The 15,402-nt window shown below is 42.5% G+C and overlaps 1 protein-coding gene across 7 annotated transcripts in view; it reads left to right on the top strand.

Annotated features, from left to right (window-relative positions):
• KIAA1217 (KIAA1217 ortholog) overlaps positions 1-15,402 on the top strand; it is a 401,508-nt gene that overhangs the window by 333,979 nt on the left and 52,127 nt on the right. For 5 of the 7 annotated variants that reach the window (XM_012556703.2, XM_012556704.2, XM_012556702.2 and 2 more), the window contains one exon: positions 4,166-4,215. In XM_012556703.2, the coding sequence (XP_012412157.1) occupies positions 4,166-4,215 (50 nt within the window). Of the gene's footprint in view, positions 1-3,552; positions 3,658-4,165; positions 4,216-15,402 lie in introns of all 7 variants that reach the window. The other 2 variants (XM_023735032.1, XM_004380531.2) reach the window with 1 other exon arrangement.

The raw sequence follows: 15,402 nt of genomic DNA, 5'->3' as shown, positions 1-15,402 counted from the left end.
AGTCGATTCCAACTCATGGCAACCCCATGTGTGTCAGAGTAGAACTGTGCTCCGTTGGGTTTTCAATGGCTGACTGTTTTGGAAGTAGATTGCCAGGCCTATCTTTCAAGGCACCTCTGGGTGGATGTGGACTGCCAGCCTTTCAGTAAGCAGCTGAGCACACTGACCATTTGCACCACCCAGAGACTCCCAGGAAAACTCCAAAGACTTGTTTAAAGCCTTAGGCCCAAACAAAGCCTTAAAATTTAATAATTCCAACCCAGATGATAAGTCAATTGAAGACCAATGTCCTTTATCTGGAATGACCCAGGTGCATTGTTTCTATTCTTAATGCTGTTGCTCTCCTTTGTTGGACAAGGTAATAAAGCTATTGACCAAAGAGGGATCAAAAAGAACGCTGTAGGCTAAATGGTGCCCATGGCCAATGTTAGAATCTGGGGACTCCCTTCTGCCATTTCCCTCCTGTCAGATTCTCATTTATCCTACTTCTTGCATTTCTTAGTATTACTGTTTTCTGTGTGTACTTAGGTTACAACCATTCCTTCCTGTCCCACATTCTAGCTTTTACAAAGCCCTGTCAGCCACTTCCTAATTGAAGCTGCCCAGACCTTAACAGTGTCATGCCATGCTTTTTAAAAAAAATTATTTTATTTTATTTTTGTTGTTGTTGTTGAGAATATACTACAGCAGACCATTCACCAATTCAACAACTTCCACGTATACAATTCAGTGACATTGATTACATTCTTCGAGTTGTACAACCATTCTCACCCTCTTCTGAATTGTTCCTCCCCTATTAACATAAACTCACTGCCCCCTAAGCTGCCTATCTAATCTTTCGAGTTGCTGTTGTCATTTTGACTCCATATAGATAGTTCTTAAAAGAGCACAATGCTCAAGCATGCCATTCTTTAAAAAAAAAAAAAGGAAGTCTGTTGCATTTGCCTAAGAGCGGTAAACTAAAGCATCTCTAGGTAGCTCTGAATGCACCTCCACACTCACGGTCATGAGTGTGGCTTACAGCTTCACTGTGGACAGAGTCCTGTAGGTGGACAAGGGTGCTGGATAACTTTCTCTGGTCTGAGCAGTTCCCCCTGAAGGACATTTGTTTCACAGAAGCCAGTTTAGATGGGTCTCTGTCTTCCATATGAGCAAGCAGCATGATCAACAACCATACCATGACCCTGAGATACCATGGTGATTTGGGTCTAACAAACTTGGGATTTTCAATGTTTTTACTAACCTACCTTCTTTAGTAGTTTTGTTACTAATTTTTCTCTTTGGCACTTGGACCATTTCATGGCAGAGAGGAGGCCAATGGCACAGGTATGACTCAGAGTGCTCTGTAGCTCAGGGTTTTAACACGCACTGGTCTGCCTGGAAACACTTGGAAAGTCACTCTGTGGAGATGCAATTCCACCCTCATGGTTAAGAGTCCTTCTCTCCACACAATTCAAATAGAGAGATCATAATGCTGACATTATTAATATTGTTATTTTTTCTTAGTAAGTTTACAACCATTAACCTTCCACACGGCATGACTTACCTCCAAGAAGCTCAGTACTATGATGGAACCATCCATTTTAAACTAAAGGAAAAAAATACGTGGAATTCTGAAGTCAAAAGCTCGCATTTGTGAAATTAAACTCGGTGTTTCATATGGTGCTAAGGGTTATGTTTCAAAGGCAACAACAAGGCCAACAACTTGTGTTTGGTCAAAATTGCCCTTGAAAATCCCCTTGATTACCATAAAGTTCAAGATAAGTCCGACATAACCAGTTATTCTTTTTCTAATGATTGAGCAGACCACCATCATTTTTCCATCGAGTACCCCATAAAGCAGTTGGCTTGTATTTAAGAGTCAGGGTGGATGAATACACTATTTTAGCATAGGAATTCCCATCGCTATGGTGATATGCTCCACAGAATGTGAGACAGATGCATGTGGGACTGAGATCCACAGTGAAGAGCAGGTTCACTTCTGTCTCAAGCTCACACTAGGACATCTGCTCAAGAGGTGGAATAGCAGGTGAGACACCCACACTATTTTAACTTTTCTCCCCTTTCTCCTTTCATTGTTGTGTGTATGTGTGTGGTAAAACATACATAACATGAAACTTGCTGTTTTAACCATTTCTAAGTGTACAATTCAGTGATAATTACAACTCTTATCACTGTCTATTTTCAAAACTTTTTCATCACCCCAAACAGAAACTCAGTACTCCTTGCACAATATAGCTCCCCAGTCCTCCCCTATCACTAGTAACCACTAATCTGCTTTTGTCTCTGTGCATTTGCCTATTCTAGATATTTCATGTAAGTGGGATCATACAATATTTGTCCTTTTGTATCTGACATATTTCACTCGACAATGTGTTCAAGGTTCATCTATAGCATAGCACATATCAGAACCTTTTATCATTTTAACTGCCAGGTATGTGTAACACCCAAGGCGAACATGCGTGGTGCCCCTCTGCTGGACTTAGTTTACCACCATTAACTGTCCACTCCACATGACTTACCTCCAAGAAGCTCAGCATTATGATGGAACCATCCATTTTAAACTTTAAAAAAAAAAAAGGCATGGAATTCTAAAGTCAGAGGCTAGTAATTGTTAAGCAGATGAGATGAAGTATTTTACGTAGTAAATAATTGGGGGCGTTAATGTCTTGAGGTGACCAAGTGTTAGGGACATTTGTTTTCCTGCTTGCTCCTGTGGAAGCCTCCAGGTTGACATTTCTAGGACATCAGATTGAGAGTCCTCTGTCTCCAAATCATACACTGATTTCAGTCATATTTCCCATGATCTTAATAAGAGACGTTTGTTTGTGTTGCCTTTGGGCTATAAAACAAGTTTTACTATACACACGACAAACATCTTCATCATTTACACCAAAATTAGCCAGCCACCTCCCAGTTGAGGAGTACAGCTTAGAAGTGTGCACCACTGAGTGACAGCTGGTTTAGGACAGGGCCAGGCTACGGGGGCTCCTTTGCAAAGGGTAAACTATGAAAGGAGTTCCTGAGTGGTGCAAATGGTTAACACGCTCGGCTGCTAACTGAAAGGTTGGAGGTTCAAGTCCACCCAGAGGCACCTTGGAAGAAATGCATGGCAATCTGCTTCTGAAAAATCAGCCATTAAAAACCCTATGGACAACAGTTCTACTCTGACACACATGGGGAACACCATGAGTCAGCGCTGACTCCACGGCTACTGGTGGGCTGTGGAAGCAGGACCGAGAGGCTCAAAAACACATGACATGCAAATAGAATTATTTCTGAGAGAGATGTTTCCTGGCTTCCAGGAGGTCTTTTCTGGTCTGTGCAGTGCCTTCTCAGCGAGATCATTGTGTTAGTACTGAACTCTGATCATCGAATCTTGATTTTGTCTGGCAGGAGTTGTGTAAACTCATTATGGTCCCAGAGACAGGCTGTGGTAGACTTTGGCAGCCTCTTAGGTGGTACCTTTTATAACACTTAGGTGATCATTCAGCTAGAAAAACCAGTCTGAGAGTCAATATAGCTTTAACAAATGATTCTCTTGTTTTACAGAGAGAGGATGCAAGCCATGGAGAAACAGATTGCCAGTTTAACTGGTCTTGTTCAGTCTGCGCTTTTTAAAGGGCCAATTACAAGTAATAGCAAAGATGTGTCTAGGTAAAAAAAAAAAAGAAAGCAAACCAATGAAACCATAATTAAATCTGTTTCTCTTTAATCATTAAAAGAACTCATTCATTCAAATCAGTTTTCTTTTAATCATTTCAAGGCTGAAAGTATTCACATCTCTATGAATCATGGGTTTGTTTGTTTTTTTCCGGTAATTCTTGGTCAAAGGTAACACTTCGGCCCAAGAAGGGTACCGTAAATGGGCTTCCCAGTGCATGTGGCTCTCATGGACGCTGCACTGCAAATGCCTGCACCCACCATCCACGTGTCTCCACACCATCCTGATGCTCATGAATGCTCTCAGCTGCATCCCACCAGCGGGGTCAAGTACACACTTGGGAAGCCTTTTCCATCTCTGCCACTAGTGGTGCTGATGTCAAAGTATCCTCATTGCTTAATACCATCACTAGCTTTTGCTAATTGCTTAGAATAGCAGATTAAAGGGGGAGGGGAAGCATTTTGGAAACTGTATAGCTGACTCTTTTTTTCTTTTATTCAGTGAGAAAATGATGAAAACCGCAGCCAATAAGAACCACACGGATAGTGCAGGTAAGGGTTTCTTTGAATCTCCAGGAGGCCAGCAGGCTGCCTTTTATTTGTTGTTCTTGTTAGCTGCCATCAAGTTGGCTGTAACTCACGGTGACTCCACATATAACAGAACGAAACGTTGCCCGGTCCTGTGCCATGTTCATGATCCTCGGTATGTTTGAGTCCATTGTTGAGGTTATTGTGTCAGTCCATCTCACTGAGGATTTTCTTCATTTTTGCTGACCCTCTACCAAACATAATATCCTTTTCTAGTGATTTGTCTTTCCTGATGATGCATCGAAAGTAAGCGAGCTGTTCTGGCTTATTTCAGAAGGATCTGACCTTTTCCTAAGTCACCTATTTGGTGTAATTTCAGAGAATCTAGGATAGCTCCCTGCCCTGCAATGCCTTCCCTGCTAAAGCTGAAATTCCAAATTAGTTGTTAATTTGGGGGCTAAGCTTTGTGCTCTCCCTTCATGCTCCATTCATTCATTCAGTTACTTACTAATGTATCCATTTGCATATGTGGCTATACATTCAACAAATATTTATTTACGTGCCCAGTACTGGGCAAGAATAGTGGCATCATTCAGACCCAGTACTGTTTGCGTAGAACTCAGAATTTTGTAGGAAGATAGATATGGAATGTCTTAGTTACTAGTGCTGCCATAACAAAAAATACCACAAGTGTGTGGCTTTAAAGAACAGAAATTTATTTCTCATAGTTAAGGAGACTTAAAGTCGGAATTCAGGGTGTGGCTCTAGGGGAAGATCCCTCTTTGTCTATTTCAGCTTCTAGTAACTGCCAGCGATCCTTGGAGTTCTGGGCTTGTAGATGCATCTGCCTTGTGAGTCTGTCTTCATACGGCATTGTCCTCTGTGTTTGTGTGTGTCTCTGTGTCTCTTCTACTCTTTTTATAACTCAGAAGTGATTAGATTTAGGATCCGTCCTCCACTGGTATGACTTGTGTAATATAACAGAAGGAAAAACCTATTTCCAAACAGGATCACACCCATGGGTCCAAGGGCCAGGAATTCAACACCTGTTTTAAGAGAGACACAATTCAATCTGTAACATGGAACAAGTAATTTTATGTGTGTTAAGTGTTAACAAGAAGTGCAGGATGGATGTTAACCAACAGGTCCAGTCAATTCCAAGGGCACTTCTTTGAAGAAGTGTCACAAACTGACATCTGATGGGTGAGCAGGACTTAGGTAAGTGACAGGGGAGGGGAAGAAGAGCATGTGCAAATGCCTCGATCAGGAATTTAGATATTATTCTAAGTTTGACATGAGGCCACTGGAAGGCTCTGCTCTGGGGAAGGACCACAGCCCAGGTGCATATGGGAATGGATGATAAAAGTGGACAGAGGTGACTGGTGGTCCAGGCAGGAGAAGGTATACTTGGACCAGGGCCCACTTGTTAAATGCCAGCCTTTCCAGAAGGAAGACCCAATTACATTCCCAGTGGAGTTTACTAGTATCCTGGTATATTTGATGAATGTTTTATCCTGGAGGCTCAAGGAAGACCTCTCTCAAGAAATCTTCCCTCCCATCGGGTTAGAAATAGAAATTGTTAGCAGGGACATGTTCAGCTATGAAATTACACAGGAAACATGTGGCAAGTGGGGTGAAACTTCTAATTTGGGGAAGCCACATACAGTAGTTTTGTGCAGCCTGGTAAAAAGGACAGAATTTTAGACGTTAAGTTTAGACCTTTGTTGGTCATGGTTCTGCACTGGGCTGACTGCACCTCGTCAGTTCAGCTGTAGAATGAGCAGGGCTGGCTCTTCTGTCACTCTAGATGCTGATGTGATTCGTTAGATATCAGTCAGGTGGCCTTGACTGACACCAGATTTGTTTTTATTTTGTGAAAATTGCTAAACTTGTCTTCAGAGCTATTTCCAATTTGTTTTGATGATATGTCTTCACTCATGTGTTTTCTTATCTATTATGAACTTAACAGGGAAAAAGCCAGGAGCACTAAAATGTTCCCTCCCACTGGATTCTATTCTAGAAATAATTACTATCCAATAACATTGTTCCATTGAATATGTCCATGCTGTTTTGTGTTCTACTTTTATTCCTTTCAACACTTTTCATGAAATAATAATAATAGGAAACAGTTAATGAGTGCTTCTGTGTGCCAGGCACTGTTCCAAGTGCTTTTCATCTATTAACTCATCAACTCCCAACTTCAGCCTCATGGGATAGGTACAATTATTATTCTCATGTTCCAGATGAGAAAACTGAGTCCATGTCCACACACACATGATACACATCATAGACCACACACCTGTCGTTTTATCTCATTCTTCTGTATGAAGGAAACCTAGTCCCTATGCAGATATGTGGCTTGTTTTCTTTTCTTTGTTTTGAAAATATTTGCAAATGCCTTGTTTGGAGCATGGGAGAAGGAGAAGGTATAATTTCCTTAGAATATATTTCCCAAAGTGGAATTGATAAGTCAAAAGGGGTGAAGAGGTAAATAATGCTCACACCATGCTGCCGGGTTTCTTTTCAGAAAGGCTGAGCCAATTTGCAGTGCTGCCAGCAATGTGTGCGTGCACTTGCTTCCACATCTCTGCTGAGTCTGGTCTTTCTCATTCTAATATATCAGTGCTAAGTGTTGTCCGCAGGGGTTTAGTTGCTCAGAACATATTAATTTGTCCAGAAGTTGGAAGTAATGTACAAAACAAGTAGTAGTATCCCTACTCCATAGACAAGTAAATGAAATCATATAGAAATCAAGGAACTCATTTGCAAAGGGCCAGTGAAAAAGGGAAACCCAGACTCCTTGGTTACTTTAGGAACATTAGTAAACATTAGTTTACTGTGGAGATAAGGGAAGGAAAGGAACTTCACATTTTGAATGCATATAATGTGTTTTATACACATTAAAGGAAGATGGTATTATCGATACTTTATGTGGAAGGAAACTTAAGCTCAGGGAAGTTAAGTTACTCATCCAAAGTCACACAGCTAGCAAGAGTCACAAGCAGCCTGGCCAACCCCCAAACCCACGTTCTATTGCTCACAACAGGATACATTAAATTCACATCAAATTTACATTTAGCAAGATTCATATGAATTGACTTTATTAAATTACCTAGGAGCAGATTTGTGGAGCCTTGGTGGTGCAGTGGTTAAGAGCTTGACTGCTAACCAAAAGGTTGGCAATTCGAATCCACCAGCCACTCCTTGGATACCCTATGGGATAGTTCTACTGTGTTCTATAACGTCGCTGAGTCAGAATCGGCTCGATGGCAACAGGTTTTAGGAGCAGATTTGGTAAGACAAAGAGGAGGCAATTCCCTGGAGAAGGTAAAGCCAAAGAAAAGAACGAGGTTCTGAGCACAAACTTCACGTTGCCTTGCCTTATTAGGCTGGGTATGGTAGGCAACAGAATGCGACTCCCCAGTGGCAGATTCCAGGTCCCTGTCTGGTAGTTCCAACTCCACCAGTAGATTTCGGCCTACTAGTACGCTGAGTCAATTCTGACGCATAGCGACCCTTTAGGACAGAGCAGAACTGCCCCATAGGGTTTCCAAGGACAGGCTGATGGATTCCAACTGCTGACCTTTTGGTTAGCAGCTGAGCTCTTAACCACTGTACCACCAGGCCTCTGATTTCAGGGTACTTACCTGTATATCTCAAACAGTTGCTGCTGCCACCCCCAGGCTTTTGTACTTGCTGAGATTCTAGGTGAGCAGGGGGAAAAGCTGGCAGAGGGTCCTCCTGCCCACTCTGCTCAGAGAACTAATAATCATAGCTAACCTGCAGTGAGAGCTCACTCAGTGCCAGGCACTAGGCTGACAAATTTACATGCATTAACTCGGTTACCCCACACAATAATGCTTACTCCCTCCCATTTTACAGAATAGGCAACTGTGAGAGAAAGAAATTAAATGATTTGCCCAAAACCACACACTAGAAAGTGGATACTGAGAATGATTCCCTAGTTTCCAGTTTAAATAAATAATGTATAATAGTGCCATTATTTAAAATTAGGCATACAGAGACAGATAGATTGATGGGAGATGAGTGGAAATAATGAACTTGACGTGCTTGCAGAAAAGTCCAGTCATGATGTGAAAGTATTAGTATGTGTGATGGTTCTTGGGTTAAACAGCCTCTGCAGCTACATGAGTCAGGAGAAGCTTCCAACCTGATGCCTGATCCACAGACTTGGGACTTCCAGCCTCTACAACCGCGTGAGCCATCTCCTTGAGACAAATCTCTCTCTCTCTCTCTCTCTCTCTATATATATATACATATATATATATACACACACACACACACTTTGCTAGTTTTGCCTCCTAGAGAACTCAGCCTAGTACTGGTACCGAGAGTGGCTCTAGAGAAACAAAATTGTAAGGATGAGTTTTCTAAATTGATTCTCAAGTCTGATTAGTCTTAAAGATGTTTATAACTCTGTTTCCAGTAATAAAGAGGGCACTGCTAATCCATGGCATAAGGTGGCAATAGAAATATGCAAAATATCACCACCAATCGATCAAGTATTGGTGAGAGGTGAGGCTCTGTGTGATCACATATTTGATACTTTTCTACAATTTTGTCAGAATGAGAAGTATAAGGAGGCTGGTTGGTTGGTCCTACTTTTGCTAGACAAAGTGATAAAAGAGATGAGCTCAGGGCTGCAGAGTCACAGTTCAAATGCCCCATAAAAGACTTCAAAGTTGCCACTTGTGCCTTGAAAGAAAACATTTCTTGTAGTAACAGAGCTGATATTACAGAAAACCAAATCCAGAGTCCTATCATATGAGTGGCTGAATTACAATGCCAGTTGAATTCTCAACCTTGAGTGGTGTCTGAAGTTAAAGTGAGGGTATTGATTGGGAAGAAATGGGATCCTGAGACTTGAGATGAGGACATATGGATAGATAATCAGGAAGTTGCAGACACTGAGACTCTAAAGTCTGTTGAATCACTCCTACCAACAGAACTAGCCCTCTCACTCCCATCTGATGAGATTAACCAGCTGTGTTTGAAGAACCTTTGTCTGAGATATCGCCTGGGGTGGCATCTGAGTCATTGCCTGGGGAGACGTCTGAGTCAGATGCCTTAGAACACATTGCTGAATGTTGTCAGAACACATCCCCACCACACATTTTTTCTTCGAGACTGATACCTATATTTAAGTCCCATTGAGCCCCAAAGGGTAAAGTACAAAGTGTGACCCAGAAGGAAGAACGCTACACTCCAAAAGAACTGCTTGACTTTTCTAATATTTACAGACAGAAACCTGGAAAATGTGTGTGGGAATGGCTATAAAGGGTGTGGGATAATGGTGCAAGGAACATAAAGTTGAATCAGTCTCAGTTTATTGTTATTGGCCCATTGAGCACAGATTCTTCATTCAGTGTTTCAGCTCAAGATGTTAGGAAAGGTTTTATTTGGTTGGTTTGCTGAAGCATGGATTACATGGTGGCCTAACTAAATCAAGCTGAAGTACCAGACCTGCCTTGGTATACTGTAGTAGAAGGTATCCAAAGGCTTAGGGTAATTGGCATGTTAGAGTAGATTTATCAGGTTAGGCCCACAGACTCATACACAGAATGCCCAGAGGACACACCTTTTATCACAATGGTGAGGAAGAACTCATGAAGGGAGCCCCAGCATCCTTGAAGACTGCTGTGATTGCAGTTTTATGCAAGTCAGATTTGACAGTGGGAACTGCCCTAACTGAATTAAGACACCTAACTACAGAGGGGAAACCCTTGTGGCATAGTGGTTAACAGCTGTGGCTGCTAACCAGAAGGTTGGCAGTTCAAATCCACCAGGTGCTCCTTGGAAACTCTATGGGGCAGTTCTACTCTGTCCTATAGGTTCACTATGAGTCAGAATCAACTCAACGGCAACAGGTTTGGTCTTTTGGTTTAACTACAGTGGGGCTGACTGGACCCTATGGTGGTAGGGGCCAAGTGGCAGCACTCAGTTAACAAAGACAATGGATAGCAAAGTCAAAGCGGTAATCAGAATAGTCTGACTTCTATGGACTTATGGCATCAGCTACTTAGTTATGGTGTCCCTAGGAATGAGATAGATGGGAAATCTACTAAATATTTACTTAGTCTGTACAAATGGAAGAATTCTAGGTCAGGTGAACGGTAGGCTAACTCAAATTGCCAGAATAGAAAATCGCAGTCCCTTAGTCAATCCCCAGGCTTGATCAAGCCAGTTTGCAGACCCACAACCCCTTGAATGAAGGGGAGACTAGGTCCCCTTGAGGAAGTACCCCATTACACTGCCAAAAATTTATACTGTTAATCTTTCTTCCAGCCTTCCCGAAAGGGATCTACGGCGTTTTATGAGAGTGACTGTTCTTTGGGGAAATGAAGACAATCAGACTTTTCAGGGATTACTGGATACTGGCTCTGAACTGACATTAATTCCAGGAGACCAAAATACCACTGTGGCCCACCCGACAGAGTGGGGGTATATGGAGGTCAGGTTATAGATGGAGTCTTGGCTCAGGTTCCTCTCACGGTGGATCCAGTGAGTCTCTGAACCCATTATGTAGTGATTTCCCCAGTTCTAGAATGCATAACTGGAATAGATATACTCAGCAACTGATAGAACCCCCACACTGGATTCCCGACAAGTAGAGTAAGGGCTATTATGGTAGGAAAAGCCAAGTGGAAGCCGTTAGAACTGGCCCTACCTGGGAAAATAGTAAACCAAAAGCACTACCACATTCCTGGAGGGATTGCAGAGATTGCTGCCACTGTCAAGGACTTGAAGGATACCGGGGTGTTGATTCCCACCACATCCCCATTCAGTTTGCCTATCTGGCCTGTGCAAAAAACAGACAGATCTTGGAGAATGACAGTGGATTATCGTAAACCTAACCAGTGTGGTGACTTCAATTGCAGCTGCTGTTCCAGATGTGGTTTCATTTCCTGAGCAAATTAATACATGCTTTGGCACCTGGTATGCAGATATTGATCTAGCCAATGCCTTTTTCTCAATACTGGTTTTGAAGGAACACCAGAAGCAGTTTGCCTTCAGTTGGCAAGGCCAGTAATACACCTTCACTGTCCTACCTCAGAGATATAGCAAATCTCCAGCCCTATGTCATAATTTAGTCCTCAGGGACCTTGATTGCTTTTCTCTTCCACAAGATGTCACACTGGTCCATTAGATTGGTGACATTATGCTGACTGGACCTAGTAAGGAAGAAATGTCAATGACTCTAGACTTATTGGTAAAACATCTGTGTGCTAGAGGGTGGGAAATTAATCTGACAAAAATTCAGGCTCCTTCCACCTCACTGAAACGTCTAGGGGTCCAGTGGTGTGGGTTATGTTGAGATATTCTTCCTAAAGTGAAGGATAAGTTATTGCATCTGGCCCCTCCCACAACTATAAAGGCGGCACAATGCTTGGTGGGCCTCTCTGGATTTTAGAGGCAACATATCCCTCATTTGGGTGTGCTACTCCAGCCTATTTACCGAGTTAATCAAAAAGCTACCAGTTTTGAGTGGGGCCCAGGACAAGAGAAGGCTCTGCAACAGGTTCAGGCTGCCGTGCAAACCACTCTGCCGTTTGGGCCATATGATCTGCCTGATCCAGTGGTGCTTGAAGTGTCAATAGCAGATAGAGATGCTTTTTGGACTCTTTGGCAGGCCCCTGTTGATGAATCACGGTGCAGATCCTTAGGATTTTGGAGCAAAGCCCTTCCATCCTCTGCAGGTAACTACTGTCCTTTTGAGAAATAGCTTTTGGCTTGTTACTGGGCCTTAATAGAGACTGAATACTTAACCATGGGTCAGTAAGTCTCCGTGTGGCCTGAGCTTCCCATCATGAACTGAGTGTTGTCTCACCCACACAGTCATAAAGTTGGACATGCACAGCAGCACTCCATCATTAAATGGAAGTGGTATATACAAGATTAGGTCCCAGCAGAGGGTGATCAAGTGGATAGGATGACACATTCTGTGGAAACCGGTCATCCTCTTTCCCCAGCCACTCACGTCATTGCCCAACGGGCTCATGAACCAAGTGGCCATGGAACAGGGATGGAGATCATGCATGGGCTCAGCCAGATGGACTTCCGCTCACCATGGCGTACTTAACTACAGCCATGCTGTGTTCCCAATCTGCCAGCAGCAGAGACCAACAGTGAGTCGCCGATATGGTACTATTCCTTGAAGTGATCAGACAGCAACCTGGTAGCAGGTTCATTACATTGAACCACTTCCATTATGGAAAGGGCAGTGTTTTGTTCTTACAGGAATAAACACTTACTCTGGATATGGATTTGCTTTCCCCGCACACAATTCTTCTGCCAAAACTACCATCCGTGGACTTACAGAATGCCTTATCTTCTGCCATGGTATCTCACATAGCATCACATTGGATCAAAGGACTCACTTCACAGCAAATAAAGTGTAGCAATGGGCCCATGCTCATGAAATTCACCAGTCTTACCATGTTCTCCATCATACTCAAGCAGCTGACATGACACAATTATGGCACCAAGTAAGTGGCAATACCTTGCACGGTTGGGACAGTGTTCTCCAGGAGGCTGTATATGCTCTAAACCAGCATCCAATATATAGTGCTGTTTCTCCCATAGCTAGGATTCATGGGTCCAGGAATCGAGAGTCACTATTACCCCTAGTGACCCAGTCACAAAATTTTTGCTTCCTGTCCCCACGACCCTATGCTCTGTGGGTCTAGAGGTCAGAATGCTCCCACCAGGAGACACAGCAATAATTCCATTGAACTGGAAGTTAAGAATGCCACCTGGACACTGTGGGCCCCTCATGTCTTATGATCAACAGGCAAAGAAGGGAGTTACTGTATTGCCTGGTGTGATTGATCCCGATTATCAAGGGGAAATCAGATTTTTATTACATAATGGAGGTAAAGAAGAGTATGTCTGGAATATAGGAGATCCCTTAGGACGTCTCTTAGTACTACCGTGCTCTGTGTTTAAAGTCAGTGGAAAACTACAGCAACCCAATTCTGACATGACTACTAATGGCCCAGACTCTACAGGAATGAATGTTTGGGTCACCCCACCAGGGGAAGAACCGTGACCAGCTGAGGTGCTTGCTGAGGGCAAAGGGAATACAGAATGGGTGGTGGAAGAAGGTAGTTCTTAATACCAGTTACGACCATGTGACCAGTTGCCGAAAGGTCTGTAATTATTATAAGTATTCCTTCCATGTATGTGTGCATCAAATATTGTTGTTTTTTTCACTTATAAAATATAAGATGTAAATGGGGCTAGTGCATTTTCAGTTGTACACATGTTATTTGTATCATGTTAGGCACAAGTATGACTGTAATTGTCTTCATTTAAAGATTGTGTATGATTTAAGGAGATGTGTACAGATGCCAAGTTGATAAGACATGGACTATGATGGTTAAGGTTGTGTGTCAACTTGGCTGGCCCATGATTCTCAGTAGTTTGGCAGTTATGTAATGATGTAGTTATCCTCCATTTTGTGATATAATGTAATTACCTCCATCATGTGATCTGATATGATTAGCCAATCAGTTGTAAGGGAATTTTCCTTGTGGCTGTGGCCTGCATCCAATATATATGGACATTCTGGCAGAGCTTGCTGCTTTTGCTTGCCCTGGATCCTGCATCCGGCTTATCATCATCTGACCTCCAGTTCTTGGAACTTGAGCCAATGGCCTGCCGATCTTGGGATTCATCAGTTTCCACAGCCTGTGAGCCAGCAGCCTGCCATCTGATCTGCCAGTCTTGGGTTTATCAGGTCCTGCAGCTATGTGAGTCAGGGGAAGCTTCCCGCCTGATGCCTGACCCACAGACTTGGGACTTGGCAGCCTCTACAACTGCATGAGCCATCTTCTTGAGATAAATTTGTGTTTGTGTGTGTGTATACACACACAGACTTCACTGGTTTTGCTTCTCTAGAGAACTCAGCCTAAGACAGTATGTAAATCTGAAGATAATTCTATGCTGGAGATAACCATGTGGGAGTTCTGGGTAGATAGCAGTAGTGGACATGAACTCCCTGGAAATCCATGTCCAATGAGAAGAACAATATGCCCAGGATAGAACACTCCAGGATTTAAAAGGTAGGCAGAGGAAGAGATTAGAAAGGAGGTTGATCAAAATGGAACAGTCTGAAAGGGAAGAAGATGAGGGAGAGAAAGTTTCAAAGTGACTAAAAAGGAAAGAAGTGACCGACAAAGTTAAACATCACACTCAAGTAAAACCCTGTCAGTCCTGGAAAGCATCCATTTGACGACTAGGAGATTGTGGACCATCTTAAAAAGAGCAATTTCAGTGAAGTGATAGTTTAAAACCATATTTAGTGGGTTAAGAGATTATAAATGAAGAAATTTTAAATAATGAGTATATATTCCATAAAGAAATTTAGTTGTGAAGGGAATGGCATTTATTTTATTTTTTACACCAGTTATTGGCGTTTAACCATAACAGATAATATATAGACTCAAGCTTCTCCTTGGGGATATACAAGATTGGCCAGGTGTACTAGTGCCCTCAGAATATGTTAGCAGAGGGAGGCATGTGGAAGGAGTATGTGCCTTAAAACAGTTCTTATTACCAAACAGGAGGTAGGACAATGTCATTTTTGTTTGAGAAATACCTTACTGATTAGCTCTTATCATTTGTTGTACAAATGATATTGCATGGGGTGTGTCTGTGTGTGTATGTGTGTATTTGCATGAACGTACACGTGTGCCAATGCCTGTGTATATGGATTTATGAAAAAGTAACTTGACTGATTCCAAAATAAAAACTTCCAATTTATTGTGTTCCCTCCCTCCACTCAGAAAAATTGACTTGTGAAGGTAATATGTTCATTCTAACATGCTGCTGTTATTGGAAATGTTATTGGATGTCCTTTTGACTTAGTATCTTCTCAGTTGGATAATATTCTTTTGAACTGTTCCAGAGATAGAAAATTTTGCTCTTTTGAGGTGGAATATGATTTGGGGGCATGGCCAAAAGTTAGACCATGACTGACAGATGATGTAAGTGACCATATTAGGCTCATAAAAATAACAAAAACCTGACTGTCATGGTCTGCTGGGGTTCCTTTTTAAATCCTTTAAAATGCTGTCTCCTCTGCTCCCCGACTTCCCCAAGAGGGTCATTTGAGAGTCTGGAAAATGAGTTCTGTTTGGCGGTCATGCAAGGGTAAGGAAAGCAATGTTGGTGTTGCAGTGGTCAGGC

This window comes from Trichechus manatus, unplaced genomic scaffold, assembly GCF_000243295.1.
Source record: "Trichechus manatus latirostris isolate Lorelei unplaced genomic scaffold, TriManLat1.0 scaffold00075, whole genome shotgun sequence".
NCBI lineage: Eukaryota > Metazoa > Chordata > Mammalia > Sirenia > Trichechidae > Trichechus > Trichechus manatus.
The sequence above is the reverse complement of the archived record's forward strand: the minus strand, read 5'-3'. Positions and strand labels throughout refer to the sequence as shown.